General features: G+C 40.2%; 1 protein-coding gene across 1 annotated transcript; it reads right to left on the bottom strand.

Moving 5' to 3' along the window:
• Nucleotides 1-10,214: 10,214 nt before the first annotated feature.
• LOC146386045 (uncharacterized) lies at nt 10,215-14,197 on the bottom strand. Its single transcript, XM_084932076.1, has 3 exons — nt 13,229-14,197; nt 10,585-11,885; nt 10,215-10,344 (listed from the first exon to the last, which is right to left on the bottom strand). The coding sequence occupies exons 1-2, from the start codon at nt 13,464-13,466 to the stop codon at nt 10,870-10,872; spliced, it is 1,254 nt and encodes a 417-aa protein (XP_084788202.1). The 5' UTR covers nt 13,467-14,197; the 3' UTR covers nt 10,215-10,344; nt 10,585-10,869.
• Between the last annotated feature and the right edge of the window lie 1,625 nt (nt 14,198-15,822).

The raw sequence follows: 15,822 nt of genomic DNA, 5'->3' as shown, positions 1-15,822 counted from the left end.
ACTCTGCTGTGGAGCTCTGGATGGGAAGCACGTCCAGACAAAGGCACCCCATATATCATATAGGAGACACACACATTGATATACACTAAATATTTATTTCATTTCTTTTTTTGTGGTGCCCAAATTTATGCACCTGCTTGATTTTGTTTAAACAATTATTGCACACTTTTTGTAAATCCAGTGAACTTCTTTTCACTTCTCAAATATCACTGTGTGTGTCTCCTATATGATATATTTAACTGACATTTTTTATTGTAACAACCAACGATTTATACAGGAAAATAATGTCAATTAACAAGGTTGCCCAAACTTTTGCATCCCACTGTATTAGTATATTTTGTCATTAGTATAATATAAAATAAATTCTACATGTGTCAAGTCGTGTGCCAACATTTGCTGTGTAGTAGAGCTGAGACATTAGTCATTATAAAAATTTATTTGAAATAATATTAAAATTCTCAAACAGAAAAACATTAAACATAAATATAAAATATAAGTATTTACAGAGAGACAGGAATAAAAAGGACCCAGCTGCTCTCCAGAGCAGGAACAAGGCTGAGGAGGAAATGCTCCATTGGAGACTGGTGTGGCCTCTTCAGGGACTCCAGGATGGCCAGCTCCACCACCGATGGACCGTCCTGGGACCCGTCCCTCATCTGCCTCGGAGCTGTCCTCCTCTGTGGGCCTGTAAAACAGCACAAAACACAAAGAAATGAGAAGGCTGCTACTAGATTTTAATTTCAACATTGAAAGAAAAAAAAAACAGGATATAATCAGATTGGTTGTAGATATTTAGTAAAGGTGATCACAAGGGAATCCAAAAAGCTATCAGTGCTTGCTGTACATACCTGTAGGTGCAGCAGCAGGAGCTCAGGGACTGGGGAGCCAGGAGAAGCAACAGGGGATGCTCTGCTGCAGAATCAGTTGGCTCTATCAATACAGTATTAAATGTTAACATGTTGAATATAATCAGAGAAAGTATATACAGTGGTCCCTCATTTATTGCAGCAGGGGTTCTCAGAATAACTAGCCCCTGGTCACGCACTTTATACACTGTTTTCCCCACACACATGAACATTGGTCACAGTTCTCACAACTGATTCTCAAAGTGCAAACCTTTGTACATTGCAAAACGTAAAAGTATTATTATGCCGCGGTTTGTCTTCATCTGCCTGCCACTTTCGTGCGCCTTTTTCCCTCGCGGTGCAGGTGTCTATTTCCGAATGAGGCTCATAGTTATGGGTGTTTTTGTGCTGTTTTTTCTATTGGACGTGATGGTTATCAAAACCAAACGTGATAAATTTGGCAAGCGCAGGAGACACGACACGAAGGAGATTTGTCAATCAGGCTGCAGAATGCAATGCTGTACGGTGCAAAAAAAAGAAAAGAAAAAGAAAATCAGCGAAAAAGCGAAGCAGTGACGGATGAACAGCGGGACCACTGTGTGCTGTTTATTAATAAACAAAATATATTCCTATATGACAACATGCATAAAAGCAGAACGGTATTTGTACGTCAGTGGGAAAATAGCGGTGGCTTGCTAGCTTTTGTGCGGCTTCCCCGGGTCAGCGAAAACTTTCAAAAGAGAAATGAATGAACTTACCAGGTTGCCCGATCTCTTTACATATCTTCATCCAAGCTCGGTCCTTTATATTCCTGTCTTGGTACAGAAAGCAGCTGGTGTCGTACAGCTCCAGGTTGTTTGCTACGGCGCTGATTAGCCTTCCTTCCATTGAAGAATGAAGGGCTTTGGCTGGATCTGCCCCTTTGACCTAGGTCACAGCCACGTCACTAGGCTCCTGATTGGTTGTCGCGGCGCGATTTGACGCTGGAGTTCAGATTTTTCCAACTGAGCGGTAGACGCGTAACGCGCGCATGCACAAAATGCAACACAAAAACTCACGCGCGTTGTTTTTTTCAGTCAAATGCTCCAAACGCGCTAGACTGACGCGAGTTTCAGGCGTTTTGGCGACGCAAATCTGCTTCCGAATTTTCGCGGGAGCCGCAATCGCGGGTCATCGCGCCTTTCCATTGACTTTACATGTAAACCTGACGCTCTGGCCGCCTCTATCGCGTTCGGTGTGAACACACCGTTAGAATTGCTGATTTGCGTCGTTTTCTTCCTTTGCTGGATGGTTTTCGGCGGCCAGCTTTTGTATATGGCCGGATGTCCTCGGGAGTTTGTAGTCCGCTGTCAGTAATTGCAGTGCTGGGTAAGTGTGAGCTCCTCGATAACTGTCGATTTTCAGACAGCGTGTCCGTGTTTGGGCCGTCGGGTGAGAAAGCCGAGAAAGACAAAGCTGATTCTGATGTGTCGGGTCCGCTCTGTGTTTAGGTCTTTGTGTGGAATCCGTTAATGAATTGATATCGCTTTATTCAAGCTACTCACCTCTCTCTTCCACCTGCACTTTCAACTGGACCACGGCCAATCAGAGAGGTCCCGCCCCTGACTGTCTCTGATTGGTTTAGTCCACGATAGGGGCATAATGTGTGTCTGTTGTTGACCACACGGAGAGTTGCAGAGATTTTTTTTGTTTGTTACCGGAACAGTTGGTCGCACAGGTGCGACCAAATATTTATTTTTAGTCGCACCACTGAAAAATTTGGTCGCATTTGCGGCCAAATTGGTCGCACTCTAGGGCCCTGAACAATTAGTTAATGTTGTTCATGAGACTAAAGTCAGTGTAAATATATGTGGCCAATATTCTAGTTATTATATTAATCATTATAAGTTATAACAGCAGTGAGTTTGAACTCTCAAATCAAATCACTTATTGTCACATCACATGTGTAGGTACACTGGTACAAGACTTTGTGACACGCAGGCAGAACAAGATTTTGTGACACGCAGGCAGAACAAGACTTTGTGACACGCAGGCAGAACAAGATTTTGTGACACGCAGGCAGAAAAAGACTTTGTGATAATAATTAATTAAAATTGGAATTAATTAATTAAATAAATAGTTATGACACATGTAATTAATTAATTATTGACACATTTAATTAATTATTTATGTATTTCACATTTTAATTACTTATTGACACATGTAATTAATTAATTATTGAGACATTTAATTAATTAATTATTGACACATTTAATTAATTATTTAATGGTGTATTTAATTAATTCATTATGGAAGTCCTGGTGTTCCATAGAAAAAGACTTTTTGACACGCAGGCAGAAAAAGACTTTGTGACACGCATGCAGAACTAGACTTTGTGACACGCATGCAGAACAAGACTTTGTGACACGCATGCAGAACTAGACTTTGTGACACGCATGCAGAACTAGACTTTGTGACACGCAGGCAGAACAAGACTTTGTGACACGCATGCAGAACTAGACTTTGTGACACGCATGCAGAACTAGACTTTGTGACACGCATGCAGAACTACACTTTGTGACACGCAGGCAGAAAAAGACTTTGTGACACGCAGGCAGAACAAGACTTTGTGACACGCAGGCAGAAAAAGACTTTGTGACACGCATGCAGAACTACACTTTGTGACACGCAGGCAGAAAAAGATTTTGTGACACGCAGGCAGAACTAGACTTTGTGACACGCAGGCAGAACTAGACTTTGTGACACGCATGCAGAACTACACTTTGTGACACGCAGGCAGAAAAAGACTTTGTGACACGCAGGCAGAACAAGACTTTGTGACACGCAGGCAGAAAAAGATTTTGTGACACGCATGCAGAACTAGACTTTGTGACACGCATGCAGAACTAGACTTTGTGACACGCTGGCAGAACTAGACTTTGTGACACGCAGGCAGAACTAGACTTTGTGACACGCAGGCAGAACTAGACTTTGTGACACGCGTGCAGAACTAGACTTTGTGACACGCAGGCAGAACTAGACTTTGTGACACGCAGGCAGAACAAAGACTTTGTGACACGCAAGCGGGAAAAAGACTTTGTGACACGCAGGCAGAACTAGACTTTGTGACACGCAAGCGGGAAAAAGACTTTGTGACACGCAGGCAGAACAAAGACTTTGTGACACGCAGGCAGAACTAGACTTTGTGACACGCAAGCGGGAAAAAGACTTTGTGACACGCAGGCAGAACAAAGACTTTGTGACACGCAAGCGGGAAAAAGACTTTGTGACACGCAGGCAGAACTAGACTTTGTGATACGCGTGCAGAACTAGACTTTGTGACACGCGTGCAGAACTAGACTTTGTGACACGCGTGCAGAATAAGACTTTGTGACACGCAGGCAGAAAAAGACTTTGTGACACGCAGGCAGAAAAAGACTTTGTGACACGCAGGCAGAAATATATGGAACGCCAGGATTGCCATAATGAATTAATTAAATACACCATTAAATAATTAATTAAATGTGGCAATAATTAATTAAAATTGGAATTAATTAATTAAATAAATAGTTATGACATATGTAATTAATTAATTATTGACACATTTAATTAATTAATTATTGACACATTTAATTAATTAATTATTGCCACATTTAATTAATTCATTATGGCAGTCCTGGCGTTCCATAGAAAAAGACTTTGTGACACGCAGGCAGAACAAGATTTTTTGACACGCAGGCAGAAAAAGACTTTGTGACACGCAGGCAGAAATATATGGAACGCCGGGATTGCCATAATGAATTAATTAAATAGACCATTAAATAATTAATTAAATGTGGCAATAATTAATTAAAATTGGAATTAATTAATTAACTAAATAGTTATGACACATGTAATTAATTAATTATTTATGTATTTCACATTTTAATTACTTATTGAGACATTTAATTAATTAATTATTGACACATTTAATTAATTAATTATTGACACATTTAATTAATTATTTAATGGTGTATTTAATTAATTCATTATGGCAGTCCTGGCGTTCCATTGAAAAAGACTTCGTGACACGCAGGCAGAAAAAGACTTTGTGACACGCAGGCAGAACTAGACTTTGTGACACGCGTGCAGAATAAGACTTTGTGACACGCAGGGAGAAAAAGACTTTGTGACACGCGTGCAGAATAAGACTTTGTGACACGCAGGCAGAAAAAGACTTTGTGACACGCAGGCAGAAAAAGACTTTGTGACATGCAGGCAGAAATATATGGAACGCCAGGATTGCCATAATGAATTAATTAAATACACCATTAAATAATTAATTAAATGTGGCAATAATTAATTAAAATTGGAATTAATTAATTAAATAAATAGTTATGACATATGTAATTAATTAATTATTGACACATTTAATTAATTAATTATTGACACATTTAATTAATTAATTATTGACACATTTAATTAATTCATTATGGCAGTCCTGGCGTTCCATAGAAAAAGACTTTGTGACACGCAGGCAGAACAAGATTTTTTGACACGCAGGCAGAAAAAGACTTTGTGACACGCAGGCAGAAAAAGACTTTGTGACACGCAGGCAGAAATATATGGAACGCCGGGATTGCCATAATGAATTAATTAAATAGACCATTAAATAATTAATTAAATGTGGCAATAATTAATTAAAATTGGAATTAATTAATTAACTAAATAGTTATGACACATGTAATTAATTAATTATTTATGTATTTCACATTTTAATTACTTATTGAGACATTTAATTAATTAATTATTGACACATTTAATTAATTAATTATTGACACATTTAATTAATTATTTAATGGTGTATTTAATTAATTCATTATGGCAGTCCTGGCGTTCCATTGAAAAAGACTTTGTGACACGCATGTAGAACAAGACTTTGTGACACGCAGGCAGAAAAAGACTGTGACACGCAGGCAGAAAAAGACTTTGTGACACGCAGGCAGAAAAAGACTGTGACACGCAGGGAGAAAAAGACTTTGTGAAACGCAGGCAGAACAAGACTTTGTGACACGCAGGCAGAACAAAGACTTTGTGACACGCAAGCGGGAAAAAGACTTTGTGACACGCAGGCAGAACTAGACTTTGTGACACGCAGGCAGAACTAGACTTTGTGACACGCATGCAGAACAAGACTTTGTGACACGCATGCAGAACTAGACTTTGTGACACGCATGCAGAACAAGACTTTGTGACACGCAGGCAGAACTAGACTTTGTGACACGCATGCAGAACAAGACTTTGTGACACGCATGCAGAACTAGACTTTGTGACACGCATGCAGAACTAGACTTTGTGACACGCATGCAGAACAAGACTTTGTGACACGCAGGCAGAACAAGACTTTGTGACACGCATGCAGAACAAGACTTTGTGACACGCATGCAGAACTAGACTTTGTGACACGCATGCAGAACTAGACTTTGTGACACGCATGCAGAACTAGACTTTGTGACACGCATGCAGAACAAGACTTTGTGACACGCATGCAGAACTAGACTTTGTGACACGCATGCAGAACAAGACTTTGTGACACGCAGGCAGAACTAGACTTTGTGACACGCAGGCAGAACTAGACTTTGTGACACGCATGCAGAACTAGACTTTGTGACACGCATGCAGAACAAGACTTTGTGACACGCATGCAGAACTACACTTTGTGACACGCAGGCAGAAAAAGAATTTGTGACACACAGGCAGAACAAGACTTTGTGACACGCAGGCAGAAAAAGATTTTGTGACACGCATGCAGAACTAGACTTTGTGACACGCATGCAGAACTAGACTTTGTGACACGCTGGCAGAACTAGACTTTGTGACACGCAGGCAGAACTAGACTTTGTGACACGCGTGCAGAACTAGACTTTGTGACACGCAGGCAGAACAAAAACTTTGTGACACGCAAGCGGGAAAAAGACTTTGTGACACGCAGGCAGAACTAGACTTTGTGACACGCAAGCGGGAAAAAGACTTTGTGACACGCAGGCAGAACAAAGACTTTGTGACACGCAAGCGGGAAAAAGACTTTGTGACACGCAGGCAGAACTAGACTTTGTGACACGCAGGCAGAACTAGACTTTGTGACACGCAGGCAGAACAAGACTTTGTGACACGCAGGCAGAACTAGACTTTGTGACACGCATGCAGAACTAGACTTTGTGACACGCAGGCAGAAAAAGACTTTGTGACACGCAGGCAGAAAAAGACTTTGTGACACGCAGACTTTATATATGGATCGCCAGGATTGCCATAATGAAACAAACACAAATTACAACAGAAATAATAACAACGATATAAAAAAATAATAGAAGTAGAAAAAAAACGTTCTCATCCTAAAACTTGGTGACAAAGTGGATTATGGTAAGGAAACACTCATTTAAGTGCTGTCATTACTCAAAGGTTCCTGATAATCATGCATGAAGTGATTTCTGGAGGGGAATGAAACTTAACTGAACTGCTCCCTGTGACATTTTGACCTGTCAAACGCAGGCGTAACTCCTGTTATTCATTGTTGTATTGCAGGTCTGCTGTGCACGACGTCTGTGAATCTGAGTAATTTGGTACAGATGAAGGAATAAGACTGCTCAGATGCTTTGGGTGTCACGTAATGATCCCTCAGGTTTGGGTGTCTTTGGTGCCCTTTGATTTCAATCTAACTGCACATTGAACAGAAATCCTGCCATGACAGAACACACTAATGCCTTTTCAAGGGAGAACCGATCCTAATCTGAGCTGTCAGCCCCAAGTTCTCTGCAGTCATCAAATCAAGCATAATCTGGTTTGAACAGGCTCCCTGCCTCACTGCAAAAGCCTTTTTACCAGCTGCTGTTTGACAAATTGCAAAGCCTCTGAAGAGACTTTAGAAAGGGGGAAAAAGGATACGAAGAAAAAGCTGAACAAAAAGCTATCCATGCACTGTTTAACATTTCACTTGGAGTTTATTGACTGTATTCTATCTGTGGATTGCATTATAGTTTCTCTGAGAGCTTTGCTCCCTGAAGATTTTATGATCTGTGAACGCTGAGTCTCTCTTGTGGCTGTAAACCAGTCTGCTCAGCATGGCACTGCATGGCAGAGATTCTCTCCATTTTTTTGAATCACCTTTGCTCAGTTGTGCTCCTAACTGATCTCCTGAGTTTGGCTGTATTCCTGGACTTTGCCCTTTAGTTACTCTTCAGTCTCTTTGACACACAGGCTGCCAAATTTGAAATAACATTTTTAGTTTTGGAAAAAGAAGAGCGTGTCTAGCAAATTCTTGCACATCCTTGTTCTTAAATAGCACTTTTCTACTCAAGCACTCAAAGTACTTTATACACCTCATTCACCCATTCACACAAGCACTTTTCTGCACCTAAGTTCTTTCTATCTAACATTCATACTCTGATGGACTCATGAAAGAGCAGTTTGGGGTTCAGTATCGTGTCCAAGGATACTTTGAGATACAGACCAGATCAGGCAGCGATCGAACCTCCAACCTTCTGATCGGTACTAATTGGACGTTTGCTGCTGCACATGTAGCATCACAGCTTAGAAGATGGTGGTGTGGAAATGTGTTTCCCATTAACATTTGACTAAGAAACTCTTAGTCAAGGGTTAACATCACTAATGTCAGTATTTTCACTGACTCTAAAAAGGCACTGACCTTCATTAGATTAGATCAACATTGTGCCTTAAACCTGAGCTGTACAGGAAAATAGATTTCTGATACACATGTACATAAACAAATAAAGAGAGATGTTTCCCACCTGCTGAGAAGACAACAAATGCATAACCTGATTACCACCATTAATCTCATATCCACTGATTTCTGGCACCTATAAGTGAGATTGATTTCACTGTCCTGCTGTCTTGGCCTTTAGGAGAACACAGTGAGACAGATGAAGCTTGCACCAGATGGTAGAAACACAATGATCGTGGTCTTAGACACAGCATCCACACTCTGTACATGATAGTGTGTGTGTAGAGCTGTTTGCAGGAACTTGATGAGGCTTTGCTTAAGTGGAAATCCACTGATGTTCAAGCCCCAGGGAAGTGGGCGGGGGCATAGGACCTCTGGGGCCCTCTTCCTGATGGAGCCCTACCTGACTCCTTTCACTGCTAAAGCAAGAATGGTGCCACAGCTCATTGAAACAATACTTCATTTCATCAGAATCATTAAATGATTCTGTTAAAAACAACCGCCCAGTGTATTTGCATGGCAAACATCGTGATTAGACATTCAAGAAGAGCCTCTTAAAGATGAAGGTCTGTGTCTCTTGACCTAAACACATAATCCAGTTAAATCTGATTTATGTTCATTAATGCCCCTCACACTGTAACTTAAAGTAATAAATCGGTCACTGATTAATTACAGAAGTATGTTTGTGAGCATAAAGATGTAAGCCTTGGACCATCAGGATAAAATGTGGTTGGGAAACTTAACAAGCTTTGATAAAACTTCATCAGTAGTTCGAACAAGACCTCAAAACCTTCGATCACCACGGGTGGTTAGCAGACTGTGGTTGTACCATGCAGCCTAACAACATGCAGTAAATTGCAGGTTAAAGCAGTTTGCTTACACATTGTTAAACGAGGGAAGGGAACTAATGTGGCTGTCACATTACCCTTTTGTCCCATTTCATCCCAGAACTCGATTTAATTGCTGCTCACTTTCTACAGTACTTAAAACTGATCAGTAGGACCTGAAGCTGCAAACATTCAAACATTCAGGCCAAGAATCAGTTGGTGAACATATTAATCTACTACAATTAGCAAAAATGAATAAATAAACAGAAGAAAGTTAGAGTGATAACAGAGTCATGCAAGTTTTTGACCAGGAGGTTAAACTCATGCAAATTAGCTTCACCCAGGCTCATGAAAACACTGTCCTGCTTATAAACAGCAGATCATTTGTGTCAGTGTGTCAGGATGGTTTATATTTGAGCTTTTAGTTCACACAGAACAATTTTTATTAATTGTTTTTAGCGATTACGAAAGTCTGTGAATCCCCAAATAGTTCAGTTGTTCTTTTTGCTCCCCATGAGGTCACTTTCACCATGTGACAAAAACAACACCCCACTGTACACACTCGGGCCACCAGCAACTTTCTAAATCCTCAATAAAAAGCTGACAGGTTGCATTGATGTTCCAAATAACTTATTAAGAAAACAACTAAATACACAGAAAATGTTATGAAAATTGGTTTATTTTATATCTCATAGTTTTAAATGATGCAATAAAAATATGTATAAAACATCACAAACTGTAATATTTTACAAATGCTTACGTCCTGCTGATGCAATGGAGACATCTTCCAGTGACAGTCTTCATCCGTGTGTGTGTGAGGAGGATCCTAAACCCACCGACACAGAAGTGCATGTTCACAACTCCCTCTGTGCAGGCGGGGTCAGGGTGAGGAGGGGTGGTGCTGTGGCCAGTCAGGTATGAAGTGCTGAGAGTGGATCTTTGGTCCTCTGTGCAGCTCTGTCCACTCTCAGCTTCCCTGCAAAGCAATAACACAAGAAAGACGTCATTTTAACACAAAACAGCATTTTCATTGTTGGTAGCTGCAGTATGTTGTTAAAAAGCAATTTTAAACCCAACGTATACACATGAAAAATATAAATAAACCTAAACCTACCTAAACCTACAGTGCTGCTGACATAGGATGATGATTTATACCAACTATTGGAAGAATTTCGCCTTCAATACAGTTTGTTGTCAATGTGAGGTGATAACTTACATAGTTGGAACACAGCACCACTCTCCCGTTTTTCACTTGGTCATCCATCCTTCTCATCGGGTTGGTCGGGGTAAGGCTGTCTTCTGGGTGGGGTGTTAGCTCCATCGTGGACGTAACTGGAAGTAATAACAACTAAAAAACTACCTTTCAGTCATAATGTAATATTAATATTAATGTCACATATCAAGAAAAAAACAATACATTTCACATGTCCGAGTCAGATGTTCTTATATCTGTAAAAACAAAAACACAAAGGCAAAGTTTAAAAACACGTTCTAACATAAACTAATCAGAGTCACTGTCATCAAGGGAAAGGGTAAAAGGCCTCTCCCAGAAACGTCTGACTCCAAAACTACCTGAGGATGTTGAAGGGGCATCAAACTGGTCACTTACCTTGCACCTCTTTGCACTTACCTCTTCGGTGCAGATGTCTTCTCTGCTTCTCTTTTCTGAGGAAGGAGCAGCAGAGAGATCAGCTGAGGAAGCAGATGACAGAGCAGCTGAGGAAGGAGCAGCAGAGGGAGCAGCAGAGAGAGCAGCTGAGGAAGGAGCAGCAGAGGGAGCAGCAGAGAGAGCAGCTGCGGAAGGAGCAGCAGAGGAAGGAGCAGCAGAGGGAGCAGGAGAGGGAGCAGCTGAGGAAGGAGCAGCAGAGGGAGCAGCTGAGGAAGGAGCAGCAGAGGGAGCAGCTGAGGGAGGAGCAGCTGGCGGATCACCAACTGGGGCAACAACTCGAGGGAAGAGTGGGGCGTTGGCCTGGCCGAAAGGCGGCATGGCGATGGGGGCAGCACCTGGAGCAATAGGATGTTGCCAATCGTGCCAAAACGGCTCTGGAGGGTGCTCCCGGATGAGAGGGGAATAATCTCTCTCATCCATGGTGTCATACCCCGAGTCATCGCTAAGCCAATCCCCCCACTCTTCTGAGTCGTTCCAGTCAGATGAATTGTCAGTCTGTTCACTCACCTCATCATCGTCTACAGGTAGGTAGGGGGGGTACTCACCTTGCTGTTCACCGTCATCAGCATCTGGTGCTTCATGAGAAGAGGGTGAGGGTGAGAGAGGGAAAAAATACTCACCATACTCACCTTCGCTGATACGCTGGGTATCAGTGTCCTTTTCTTCATCAGAAGAGGGGGAGGATGAGATAAGAATATACTCACCATACTCACCTTCGCTGATACGCTGGGTATCAGTGTCCTGGGCTTCACCAGAAGAGGTGGTGCTCTGGAGACTGTCATCCAGGATCCTGATGACTTCAGGAAGGCCTTCTTCTGCAGGGCGTTCAACCACATAGTCAAGACGCCCTGTGAGGAAACAGTTTTTAAAATAACATTAGGAATGTAATAGACACCCAGTGTTAAAGCAACAGACCTACATCTGTTAGTTTGAGCAGAGGATGAGAGAAAAGCATTTTATGTCAGACTGAATGACACTTCTACTTGTTCAATCTTTAAGGGAAGTTTTTTAATAGAAGACCACCAAACCTCCACCAAGGCAGCTCACTCTGTGTACTTTTAAGGTGACACTATATTGACACTATATATGACACTGTATTTTGTGTACATTCAATTTGTTTTATTTGTTCTTTGTAAGCCTTTATGCAAACACTATGTTGGAATAGGTAATGGATAATAGGTATTGATTTGTAAATAGCCGGACATGAGTAACTTATTATATAAATATACTACAGTAAATTTATAACTAACCATGCAGCTCATTCTCCTGTTTTATTTACAATTCACGATGTCACACATTTTGAAAAAAGCTCATAAGTTAAATATGTGGATGCAAACCATAATGTAACATTTAGACCACATGTACCAATCACATGTCCTAAATATAAATTTTTTTTTTTTAAATAAAAACACAATCTCCTTGGCAAGAGTAAAAATTGCACACACAAAGCTCTGCAGGTATGTCTGAAAATGATGGTCAAGTGAAAAACAAACAAACAAACAAACAGAAACTCTTAACTCAGAATCCACATTTTTAGAAATGTGCACAAGGACTGTATCTGCCATAAGGACAGATACATCTAATCTGTGGTAAACATGCTATCCCTGTGTAAATATCCCTGTGTACAATATCTCTCTCTGCTATCCAATAAGGTTAAAAGCATTACTGTAACAGAAGATAGGTCTTAATGCCATTATTACTACTGTTTTCATATTCTTTTGATATTATTTTATTTGTATTTTTTTTATCTTTGTGTTTTGCAGCAGAGACAAAAAATATAGTTTATGTCAATAAAGCCTTTGATCCGGAGAAGAAAAGGATGTTAGGAGGGGACCTGGATCTGTTTACACCTGAGTGTTCTGACGCCATGACATCTTGAAGATGCCGTTACCACAGAAACTGAATTTTGGGCATTTTACAAATTTTAGTCCATTAAGCTATTTTTAACCATTTCATTTTAAAGAAAAGTGTCAAATTTGAAGCCTTCAAATCAAAGTAACACCTTTTTTTCATATTCATACACCAGTCGTTAATAATTTATACACCTCTCCTGGAAAATTTAAAGCATACAAACAATTTACGGGAAACAATCTTGGAATACACATATTTGATCACGTTAAAACTTGATATTCACACTGGAACTTGTTAAATTATTACAGTAATTTACATTTAAAGAAATTTTCAAACGTACCTGCAGCGAAGTCCAGGTGACAGTCGGGGAGTCCGGGTCCACGGCGAGCCATCTTCAAACTTGAAAAACAAAAACAAGTACAAACAATCCACAGATGAAGTACTTGTTGTGCTTTCAAGTTAAATCCGCTTTCAGTAAAGTGTTTTCCAAAACTTAGCTTTCCACAGGCTGAGGTTGGAGCAGGTCGAAACAAGTCCACGAGCAAGTGTAAACAGACGTTTGGAACCTTGTGCAGCATTTATATACCCTCAGCGGCCATGGTTACGGTTGTCAACACATGTGCACATGATATAACTATATGAATGGAGCTCACAGCAGTGTAATTTACAGTTAATTAATGGTCATTTACAGTCAGGGGTGGAAGTAATGAATTACAAATACTCACGTTACTGTAATTAAGTAGATTTTTTGGGTGCTTGTACTTTTATGAGTAATTTTTCAAGTGTGTAATTTTACTCATACTTGAGTACAACTTACACCATGTAATCTACTTCGCTACTTATAAAATCAAAAGTCGCTACTGAGTACGCCCACAATTTGAATTAATATTCAAACCTTTCTTTTGCATTTTTACAGCCAATTAGGCCGTGCAATCGCAACCGCGCTGTTGAGTATTGCAGCATCACAGCGATCAACTCGAAGGAAAATGACAACGGAGTCAAAAATGTCCTTAATATTTTGGGAACTTTATTCCACATCAACAGGCGGCAAAACTTTCCTCATGGGTGCCATTTTCGTTGTGGTGTACTTTTTTCTTCTTAGGGGCGTGATGACGCAGCATCCGTGATCTTACAATGAAACAGTGCCTCCTTGTGGTGACAACTAAAATACTGTCTCTGTTAAACCACAGTAACCATAATCCAGTTAAACACTGTACAACATGAGTACACACAATGAATATCTTAACACGTGCCAATTTAAGACGTAAGCAAAGAATAAACTGCGCTGCAGCAGCAGGCACAGGTGTCTAGAGGTGCTAAATGGTGGAGTACAAACTACTTTATAGACGGAAGATTTCGAGACAAAGAAGCCAAAATGGAGACAGAGGACAACACTGTCAACCATGAAAACGATGTAGAAAAGACGGAGGACGCGTGCCCGTGGCCATACCTGGAGGAATTTTTCATGTACAGAGGGAGAAAAGGAGACAGCGTCCAGATGCAGTGCAAACTTTGTTTGACCTCTACAGTCATTTCAGCTTACAAGACTTCAGCGTCTAATCTTAAAAAAACACATTGAGGTAAGAGGTTTTACAACTATACGTGTACAATATTGCCTTCTTATTTTTCATGTGTGTTAAGGTTATTAGTTTGGCTAAGATATTGTCACCGCCATTGGTTAGCCTGATAGTAAAATAAGACGGAGCTAGCTAATGTGCGTGTGTGCATGCATAATTGAGCTACAATTCATAGGAATGTTTTAGCTTATTATTTGGATAACCACCGTCATTACAATAAATTAAATTTGTAGTCATTTAAAACTCACAGGCCTACAATCAGCTGGCCTATAAAAAACAAAAACAAAAACTTGAACACAGTGCTGAGCTGCATCTCAAATTAATCTTCCAGCTCTCAGCTGACATGTACCAGAGCCCGATTGATGGATCAGTTGATCAGTATCATTTGCCTGATATAGGTCTATCATAGTGACATGGCTCTTAATCAGTAGAGTTATATGTTTCCCAATATGATATATTTTTTTAAAGAACATAATGTGGATTGTTTTTATTTGTTAGCTGTATGGGCAGCATTTTTGTGTATGTGATCCCTTTTCTTAAATTAGATTTGCTATATACACATATTTTGCTCTCTTAGTATTTTTAGGACCTGACTAATACTGAAAACTTTAGGGTGATACTGATAAAAAGGAGTTAAAAATTTAGATACTGATACATTGGTCGATACTCTTTTTACAGATAGTATACAGATTACAGAACTTAGAATGTATACAGAAATTCATGTTTTTTGCAATGATCGTTCAAAATTGGTTTACATTTGTAAATAAATACAGCAATATATCTGCAAGATTTGATCAAATTCACCACTCTTTTATACTATGCTAAACAATCAAAGATTAGCTCATGTCTAGTTGAATGATGTTTTAAAAATGTGTTTTCCTTTAGTGTTAATCACAGTGATGTTATGAAGTAATGTATGAACCTGATGTATGATAATATTTGTCTCTACAGAGGAAACATCCATCGAAGATTGAGCAGTACAATATCACTGTGGCATCAACATCTCGTCAGCGAAAGACCACAGCCACACCAAACAAGCTCTCAGCAAATACACAAGCCAAGTTACCAGACCTGATGTTGAGAGCTGCAAACAAACATGTTCCACAAGCAACTGTTGACAAGCTTGTCATCAATTTCATATGTGAGGGTCTACAGCCATTTGCAGTGGTAGAACAGCCATCTTTCAAAGAATTGGTTACCACATTACAACCTCAAGCCAAAGTCATCTCCAGACCCACTGTCCGTGCCAGAATCTGTGAAGCTGCTGATCACATGAAGATGACTTTGGTTGCAGCATTGGATAAAGTCAAATTTGTTGCTACCACTACTGATTGTTGGTCAGCTCATCAGAAAAGTT

This window comes from Perissodus microlepis, chromosome 6 (assembly GCF_051167445.1).
Source record: "Perissodus microlepis isolate ML-2025 ecotype Zambia chromosome 6, ASM5116744v1, whole genome shotgun sequence".
Lineage (NCBI taxonomy): Eukaryota > Metazoa > Chordata > Actinopteri > Cichliformes > Cichlidae > Perissodus > Perissodus microlepis.
Note: the sequence above shows the minus strand (reverse complement) of the source record. Positions and strands in the feature narration are given on the sequence as shown.